The 10,459-nt window shown below is 54.4% G+C and overlaps 1 protein-coding gene across 1 annotated transcript in view; it reads right to left on the bottom strand.

Moving 5' to 3' along the window:
- The window catches only part of RIPOR1 (RHO family interacting cell polarization regulator 1), a 114,414-nt gene that overhangs the window by 77,710 nt on the left and 26,245 nt on the right, over positions 1-10,459 (bottom strand). Inside the window, 1 exon segment of the mRNA XM_075577107.1 lies at positions 8,461-8,539. Coding sequence (XP_075433222.1) covers positions 8,461-8,539 — 79 coding nt within the window.

The raw sequence follows: 10,459 nt of genomic DNA, 5'->3' as shown, positions 1-10,459 counted from the left end.
AGTAATGAGGATCCTTCATACAACCCCCAAGGCTGCGGCCCCAGTCACTTTGTGAAAGCGCGCGTTGGAGCGTGCGCAAGTAAGTGCCACGATCTGCATTCTAGGGGTAGCGATCAGCGCCGTCTTAACATATGGGTATGCTGGCAGTTGCCCGGGGCCCCTAATGTGGTTAAGATGGCCCTGGTAGCGATGGGATGTGCGGGGAGGGGGCGGGGGGGGACGCGGCCACCGTTGTGCGCACAGCTGCGGCCACCAGGGACAAAGCCTAAGGCTGCGCTTATAGTGCCGGCGGCGTCACATCAAAACAAATGCATTGCCGCCGTCGCGTGCGCTTATAGAACGCGCGACGCGACGGATTGGTCGCGATCGCTGGAAGTCATCTCTATTTGATTTTTCCAGCGACCGCAGCCTGACGTCACCGTCGCACCACCGGCACTATAAGCGCAGCCTGACGTCACCGTCGCATCACCGGCACTATAAGCGCAGCCTGACGTCACCGTCGCATCACCGGCACTATAAGCGCAGCCTGACGTCACCGTCGCATCACCGGCACTATAAGCGCAGCCTGACGTCACCGTCGCATCACCGGCACTATAAGCGCAGCCTGACGTCACCGTCGCATCACCGGCACTATAAGCGCAGCCTGACGTCACCGTCGCACCAGCGGCACTATAAGCGCAGCCTGACGTCACCGTCGCATCACCGGCACTATAAGCGCAGCCTGACGTCACCGTCGCATCACCGGCACTATAAGCGCAGCCTGACGTCACCGTCGCATCACCGGCACTATAACCGCAGCCTGACGTCACCGTCGCACCACCGGCACTATAACCGCAGCCTGATGTCACCGTCGCATCACCGGCACTATAAGCGCAGCCTGACGTCACCGTCGCATCACCGGCGCTATAAGCGCAGCCTGACGTCACCGTCGCACCACCGGCACTATAAGCGCAGCCTGACGTCACCGTCGCATCACCGGCACTATAAGCGCAGCCTGACGTCACCGTCGCACCACCGGCACTATAAGCGCAGCCTGACGTCACCGTCGCATCACCGGCGCAATAACCGCAGCCTGACGTCACCGTCGCATCACCGGCACTATAAGCGCAGCCTGACGTCACCGTCGCATCACCGGCGCTATAAGCGCAGCCTGACGTCACCGTCGCATCACCGGCACTATAAGCGCAGCCTGACGTCACCGTCGCACCACCGGCACTATAAGCGCAGCCTGACGTCACTGTCGCATCAGCGGCACTATAAGCGCAGCCTGACGTCACCGTCGCATCACCGGCGCTATAACCGCAGCCTGACGTCACCGTCGCACCACCGGCGCTATAAGCGCAGCCTGACGTCACCGTCGCATCACCGGCACTATAACCGCAGCCTGACGTCACCGTCGCATCACCGGCACTATAAGCGCAGCCTGACGTCACCGTCGTATCACCGGCACTATAACCGCAGCCTGACGTCACCGTCGCATCACCGGCACTATAAGCGCAGCCTGACGTCACCGTCGCATCACCGGCGCTATAACCGCAGCCTGACGTCACCGTCGCACCACCGGCGCTATAAGCGCAGCCTGACGTCACCGTCGCATCACCGGCACTATAACCGCAGCCTGACGTCACCGTCGCATCACCGGCACTATAAGCGCAGCCTGACGTCACCGTCGCATCACCGGCACTATAAGCGCAGCCTGACGTCACCGTCGTATCACCGGCACTATAACCGCAGCCTGACGTCACCGTCGCATCAGCGGCACTATAAGCGCAGCCTGACGTCACCGTCGCATCACCGGCACTATAAGCGCAGCCTGACGTCACCGTCGCATCACCGGCACTATAAGCGCAGCCTGACGTCACCGTCGCATCACCGGCACTATAAGCGCAGCCTGACGTCACCGTTGTATCACCGGCACTATAACCGCAGCCTGACGTCACCGTCGTATCACCGGCGCTATAAGCGCAGCCTGACGTCACCGTCGTATCACCGGCACTATAACCGCAGCCTGATGTCACCGTCGCATCACCGGCGCTATAACCGCAGCCTGACGTCACCGTCGCATCACCGGCACTATAAGCGCAGCCTGACGTCACCGGCGCAACACCGGCACTATAAGCGCAGCCTGACGTCACCGTCGCATCACCGGCGCTATAAGCGCAGCCTGACGTCACCGTCGCACCACCGGCACTATAACCGCAGCCTGACGTCACCGGCGCATCACCGGCGCTATAAGCGCAGCCTGACGTCACTGTCGCATCACCGGTACTATAAGCGCAGCCTGACGTCACCGTCGCATCACCGGCGCTATAACCGCAGCCTGACGTCACCGGCGCTATAACCGCAGCCTGACGTCACCGTCGCATCACCGGCACTATAAGCGCAGCCTGACGTCACCGTCGCATCACCGGCACTATAACCGCAGCCTGACGTCACCGTCGCATCACCGGCGCTATAACCGCAGCCTGACGTCACCGTCGCATCACCGGCACTATAAGCGCAGCCTGACGTCACCGTCGCATCACCGGCACTATAAGCGCAGCCTGACGTCACCGTCGCATCACCGGCACTATAACCGCAGCCTGACGTCACCGTCGCATCACCGGCGCTATAACCGCAGCCTGACGTCACCGTCGCACCACCGGCACTATAAGCGCAGCCTGACGTCACCGTCGCACCACCGGCACTATAAGCGCAGCCTGACGTCACCGTCGCATCACCGGCACTATAACCGCAGCCTGACGTCACCGTCGCATCACCGGCGCTATAAGCGCAGCCTGACGTCACCGTCGCATCACCGGCACTATAAGCGCAGCCTGACGTCACCGTCGCATCACCGGCACTATAAGCGCAGCCTGACGTCACCGTCGCACCACCGGCACTATAAGCGCAGCCTGACGTCACCGTCGCATCACCGGCGCTATAACCGCAGCCTGACGTCACCGTCGCATCACCGGCACTATAAGCGCAGCCTGACGTCACCGTCGCATCACCGGCACTATAAGCGCAGCCTGACGTCACCGTCGCATCACCGGCGCTATAAGCGCAGCCTGACGTCACCGTCGCATCACCGGCACTATAAGCGCAGCCTGACGTCACCGTCGCACCACCGGCACTATAACCGCAGCCTGATGTCACCGTCGCATCACCGGCACTATAAGCGCAGCCTGACGTCACCGTCGCATCACCGGCACTATAAGCGCAGCCTGACGTCACCGTCGCATCACCGGCACTATAACCGCAGCCTGACGTCACCGTCGCATCACCGGCACTATAAGCGCAGCCTGACGTCACCGTCGCATTACCGGCACTATAACCGCAGCCTGACGTCACCGTCGCATTACCGGCACTATAACCGCAGCCTGACGTCACCGTCGCATCACCGGCACTATAACCGCAGCCTGACGTCACCGTCGCATCACCGGCACTATAACCGCAGCCTGACGTCACCGTCGCACCACCGGCACTATAAGCGCAGCCTGACGTCACCGTCGCACCACCGGCACTATAAGCGCAGCCTGACGTCACCGTCGCACCACCGGCGCTATAAGCGCAGCCTGACGTCACCGTTGCATCAGCGGCACTATAACCGCAGCCTGACGTCACCGTCGCATCACCGCTACTATAAGCGCAGCCTGACGTCACCGTCGTATCACCGGCACTATAACCGCAGCCTGATGTCACCGTCGCACCACCGGCACTATAAGCGCAGCCTGACGTCACCGTCGCACCACCGGCACTATAACCGCAGCCTGACGTCACCGTCGCAACACCGGCACTATAACCGCAGCCTGACGTCACCGTCGCATCACCGGCGCTATAAGCGCAGCCTGACGTCACCGTCGCATTACCGGCACTATAAGCGCAGCCTGACGTCACCGTCGCACCACCGGCACTATAACCGCAGCCTGACGTCACCGGCGCATCACCGGCACTATAAGCGCAGCCTGACGTCACCGTCGCATCACCGGCACTATAATCGCAGCCTGACGTCACCGTCGCATCGCCGGCACTATAAGCGCAGCCTGACGTCACCGGCGCATCACCGGCACTATAACCGCAGCCTGACGTCACCGGCGCATCACCGGCGCTATAAGCGCAGCCTGACGTCACCGTCGCATCACCGGTACTATAAGCGCAGCCTGACGTCACCGTCGCATCACCGGCGCTATAACCGCAGCCTGACGTCACCGGCGCATCACCGGCGCTATAACCGCAGCCTGACGTCACCGTCGCATCACCGGTACTATAAGCGCAGCCTGACGTCACCGTCGCATCACCGGCACTATAAGCGCAGCCTGACGTCACCGTCGCATCACCGGCACTATAATCGCAGCCTGACGTCACCGTCGCATCACCGGCACTATAATCGCAGCCTGACGTCACCGTCGCACCACCGGCACTATAAGCGCAGCCTGACGTCACCGTCGCATCACCGGCACTATAAGCGCAGCCTGACGTCACCGTCGCATCACCGGCACTATAAGCGCAGCCTGACGTCACCGTCGCATCACCGGCACTATAAGCGCAGCCTGACGTCACCGTCGCATCACCGGCACTATAAGCGCAGCCTGACGTCACCGTCGCATCACCGGCACTATAATCGCAGCCTGACGTCACCGTCGCATCACCGGCACTATAATCGCAGCCTGACGTCACCGTCGCATCACCGGCACTATAACCGCAGCCTGACGTCACCGGCGCATCACCGGCACTATAAGCGCAGCCTGACGTCACCGTCGTATCACCGGCACTATAACCGCAGCCTAATACTTTGCAGCCCGCCCCTAAATTCCCATTTATTAACCCCATGTTATCAAGTGCAGAGTATTGCTAAAAAAAAAGGTGCCTGTAAGAAACAAAAATGTATATACGGTTAGATCTAGAAACGGTCCTTATTTATTCTCTTATTTAACAGACTCCCAGCCCCCAGGCCCCTGGCAGAGAAGCGGTTAATAGGGGGTGATTGACAACGCTGTCTGCTCCCCACCAATGGAGTCACCTCATGCACTACATTGTATCAGTGCACCACTCGCAGAAGGGGCAGGGTGAGGGAGAGATAGGAAGGAAGTTGGACTCGCCCTAACCTCCCGGTTACAATACTGTTACACACGGCCAGAATTACCGTTAATAAAGACTATAAATAAATATAGAACTATAAACATACAAATGTCCCATTCTTCTGTTTACTCAAAAAGCCAACTTTAACCCATTAAATGTCACTTACATTAGTAACCCGATGTTGACCGAACTCTTGTAAATAATTGAACAGTATAACTGGCTTCCTTAAATAAATAAAACTGAGCTAAAAGCAAAGATTCAAGTACTCGTTTGTAACGTTGTTTACTGCCCTGTCCACAAACATTACCCACCTGCAGGCATGATCCCCCTGATGCAGACGAGTCTCCCGCTCACCCCTCGCATGCAAGTCTCCGCTCACCCCTCGCATGCAAGTCTCCGCTCACCCCTCGCATGCAAGTCTCCGCTCACCCCTCGCATGCAAGTCTCCGCTCACCACCCGCAGGCAAGTCTCCGCTCACCCCTCGCATGCAAGTCTCCGCTCACCCCTCGCATGCAAGTCTCCGCTCACCCCTCGCATGCAAGTCTCCGCTCACCCCTCGCATGCAAGTCTCCGCTCACCCCTCGCATGCAAGTCTCCGCTCACCCCTCGCATGCAAGACTGACCCCTTAACCATGTCACTGCCATTAGTACACTTTGCCACTAGGAGGGACTGACCCTTAACCATGTCACTGCCATTAGTACACTTTGACCCTAGGAGGGACTGACCCCTTAACCATGTCACTGCCATTAGTACACTTTGCCCCTAGGAGGGACTGACCCTTAACCCTGTCACTGCCATTAGTACACTTTGACCCTAGGAGGGACTGACCCCTTAACCATGTCACTGCCATTAGTACACTTTGCCCCTAGGAGGGCTGAGCCCTTAACCCTGTCACTGCCATTAGTACACTTTGCCTCTAGGAGGGACTGACCCTTAACCATGTCACTGCCATTAGTACACTTTGACCCTAGGAGGGACTGAGCCCTTAACCATGTCACTGCCATTAGTACACTTTACCCCTAGGAGGGACTGACCCCTTAACCATGTCACTGCCATTAGTACACTTTGCCTCTAGGAGGGACTGACCCTTAACCATGTCACTGCCATTAGTACACTTTGCCCCTAGGAGGGACAGAGCCCTTAACCATGTCACTGCCATTAGTACACTTTGCCCCTAGGAGGGACTGACCCCTTAACCCTGTCACTGCCATTAGTACACTTTGCCCCTAGGAGGGACTGAGCCCTTAACCATGTCACTGCCATTACTACACTTTGGCCCTAGGAGGGACTGACCCCTTAACCATGTCACTGCCATTAGTACACTTTGCTCTAGGAGGGACTGACCCCCTAACCATGTCACTGCCATTAGTACACTTTGCCCCTGGGAGGGACTGACCCTTTAACCCTGTCACTGCAATTAGTACACTTTGCCCCTAGGAGGGACTGAGCCCTTAACCATGTCACTGCCATTAGTACACTTTGCCCCTAGGAGGGACTGAGCCCTTAACCATGTCACTGCCATTAGTACACTTTGCCCCGAGGAGGGACTGACCCCTTAACCATGTCACTGCCATTAGTACACTTTGCCCCTAGGAGGGACTGACCCTTAACCATGTCACTGCCATTAGTACACTTTGCCCCTAGGAGGGACTGACCCTTAACCATGTCACTGCCATTAGTACACTTTGCCCCTAGGAGGGACTGACCCTTAACCATGTCACTGCCATTAGTACACTTTGCCCCTAGGAGGGACTGACCCCTTAACCATGTCACTGCCATTAGTACACTTTGCCCCTAGGAGAGACTGACCCCTTAACCATGTCACTGCCATTAGTACACTTTGCCCCTAGGAGAGACTGACCCCTTAACCATGTCACTGCCATTAGTACACTTTGCCCCTAGGAGGGACTGACCCCTTAACCATGTCATTGCCATTAGCACACTTTGCCCCTAGGAGAGACTGACCCCTTAACCATGTCACTGCCATTAGTACACTTTGCCCCTAGGAGGGACTGAGCCCTTAACCATGTCACTGCCATTAGTACACTTTGCCCCTGGGAGAGACTGACCCCTTAACCATGTCACTGCCATTAGTACACTTTGCCCCTAGGAGGGACTGACCCTTAACCATGTCACTGCCATTAGTACACTTTGCCCCTAGGAGGGACTGAGCCCTTAACCATGTCACTGCCATTAGTACACTTTGCCCCTAGGAGGGACTGACCCTTAACCCTGTCACTGCCATTAGTACACTTTGCCCCTAGGAGGGACTGACCCCTTAACCATGTCACTGCCATTAGTACACTTTGCCTCTAGGAGGGCTGAGCCCTTAACCATGTCACTGCCATTACTACACTTTGCCCCTAGGAGGGACTGAGCCCTTAACCATGTCACTGCCATTAGTACACTTTGCCCCTAGGAGGGACTGACCCTTAACCCTGTCACTGCCATTAGTACACTTTGCCCCTAGGAGGGACTGACCCCTTAACCATGTCACTGCCATTAGTACACTTTGCCTCTAGGAGGGCTGAGCCCTTAACCATGTCACTGCCATTAGTACACTTTGCCCCTAGGAGAGATGAGCCCTTAACCATGTCACTGCCATTAGTACACTTTGCCCCTAGGAGGGACTGAGCCCTTAACCATGTCACTGCCATCAGTACACTTTGCCCCTAGGAGGGACTGAGCCCTTAACCATGTCACTGCCATTAGTACACTTTGCCCCTAGGAGGGACTGACCTTTTAACCATGTCACTGCCATTAGTACACTTTGCCCCTAGGAGGGACTGAGCCCTTAACCATGTCACTGCCATTAGTACACTTTGCCCCTAGGAGGGACTGACCCCTTAACCATGTCACTGCCATTAGTACACTTTACCCCTAGGAGGGACTGACCCCTTAACCATGTCACTGCCATTAGTACACTTTACCCCTAGGAGGGACTGACCCCTTTACCAGGTCACTGCGATTAGTACACTTTATCCCTAGGAGGGACTGACCCCTTAACCATGTCACTGCCATTAGTACACTTTATCCCTAGGAGGGACTGACCCCTTAACCATGTCACTGCCATTAGTACACTTTACCCCTAGGAGGGACTGACCCCTTAACCATGTCACTGCCATTAGTACACTTTATCCCTAGGAGGGACTGACCCCTTAACCATGTCACTGCCATTAGTACACTTTACCCCTAGGAGGGACTGACCCCTTAACCATGTCACTGCCATTAGTACACTTTACCCCTAGGAGGGACTGACCCCTTAAACATGTAAAAATAGCAAATCTTTAAATAAAAAAAATGATATATATATAAATAAAATTGTGGAAAAGGTTAAAACCGAGACGTAACTGTCGACCCGTTTGCCCTTCTTTATATAGAAGCGAAAGAAACTCACCAGCCTGGAATTCCTCTTGGACTCTCGGATCTGTGTTGTGAGCTTTTCCAGCTCCATCTGATGCACTTCTAGGTAGGCTCTGTGAAGGGACCAAGACGTGAGCATCCGGGCAGTGCCAACTGTACCCAGAGTGCATTCCCGCCACCGCCCAACGCAAAAACACCTCTTCCCCACCAAGCACGTCAACAGCCTGGTCTCCCAACAACGTCTCCCACATACACAGGCAGGTACCCACTATCAAGGTCACGCTCTGCCATCTGCTACTTGTCCTACTGTCCCAAAGTCATGACATCGGACGGCGCTCCGCTGGACTTGTGTGAATAATGGTGCTGGTTTATTGAAGGATCAGTTTTTCGCCCATAAACCACCACGATTATTCACACACGTGCAGTGGAGCGCCGTCTCATTCTCTGTTCCTGCGTGTGGTCCTCGTTCTATGGGGAAGACAGTCCCCCCCCCCCCCCTGTACTGGAAGAATCTAAGTGTTCCTACGTCCCATTTGTTGCACTAATCACAAAGCCGTGTTTTCGGTTATTTAAGAACTGCCCAGGCCACACAATGCTTTCCCCCCCCCCCCCCCAATTATTTTTATAGGTTTGAAGCAGGTTTATATCAGGGGGGCAGGTAGGAGCGCCGAAGGGGCTATGTGGGGATATCAAAATGGTGGCTTTAATGCACTGAAGTAACACGGGCCAATAGGAAGCCATATCGTCATCCCTTGTGGGGAGGTATGTATGTATCTTGGGGAGCAGGTGGTCCCCAGAGAGGAAATTAACATGGTCAGGCTCCGGAGAGCCCCTCCTTCCTACCTAGAGGGGAAACAATAATTTTAGGGAGCATTTGCTCCTTTAATAAAAACAAAAACAGTGAAATCAGTAAAATTTTGCAAGACTGAGAAATACAGAAGAATTTACAACGCATCTGATCTCAGACGCGCTATTAGAGAGGGTTGGGGGTCCTTACAATGTATCTGATCTCCGAACCGCTATTAGAGAGGGTTGGGGTTCCTTATAATGCATCTGATCTCAGATGCGCTATTAGGAAGGGTTGGGGTTCTGCAGAATTTCCCAATATAATTATTGGGTTCCTTAATCAAAATTGTATTAGAAGTATGTCTGCTGCTAGATCCTTTAGTCACATTGTATCTTCTTGTCACCCCTTTAGTGTCTAAAGCCCTCTCCTGCCTTAAACCCTTCTCACTGACTGCCCCACACCTCTGGAATGCCCCTCCCCTCAATACCCGACTACCACCCTCTCTGTCCACCTTTAAGACCCACCTTAAGACCCACCTGCTTACGGAAGTATATGAATAGCACTGTGGCTGATACTTTACACCTCATACATAAAGCTTGGCCCCTGCAGACGCACTTACCAGAACTCCCTCCTACTGTCTCTGTACGTTCCTCCTACTTAGCAATTAGATTATAAGCTCTTCGGAGCAGGGACTCCTTTTCCTAAATGTTACTTTTATGTATCAGGGAAAATAGGGGATACAATGTGTTTGTATCCCTGAAGAAATTCACGTATATGCACACTCCTGGGAGTAAAATATAACTTTTAATACATAATAGATACATGCACCCAAAAATTGCTCTCAAAAAATGTATATAGATACTCCAGTCAATAATTGTTACTGGAGTCCTAGAGACTCAAGGGGGTGCAACCAGCCAAGGTGAGCCCAAAAGAGCTCAGCACTACAACCACTCGTGCAGAAAATGCATTACCAAACGTAGCAGCAGGGGTTAATCATGGAAATACTGACTAGCAACACTGCATAAATAATGCCATACACTAGCTGCTACACTGTTTTTAGATAAATATCTGCACTAGTGAATTGCTGGAAAAAACACTATGTTAAAACAGCCCCATAACGGGGACTGATGACATAATCAGTATTTCTATATACATTTTTTGAGAGCAATTTTTGGGTGCATGTATCTAAACTATTTAATTCACTTTTAATGTTCACTATACCTCTTTTTTTGGTAATACAGGCATA

Source organism: Ascaphus truei, chromosome 19 (assembly GCF_040206685.1).
Source record: "Ascaphus truei isolate aAscTru1 chromosome 19, aAscTru1.hap1, whole genome shotgun sequence".
Taxonomy (NCBI): Eukaryota; Metazoa; Chordata; class Amphibia; order Anura; family Ascaphidae; genus Ascaphus; species Ascaphus truei.
The sequence above is the reverse complement of the archived record's forward strand: the minus strand, read 5'-3'. Positions and strand labels throughout refer to the sequence as shown.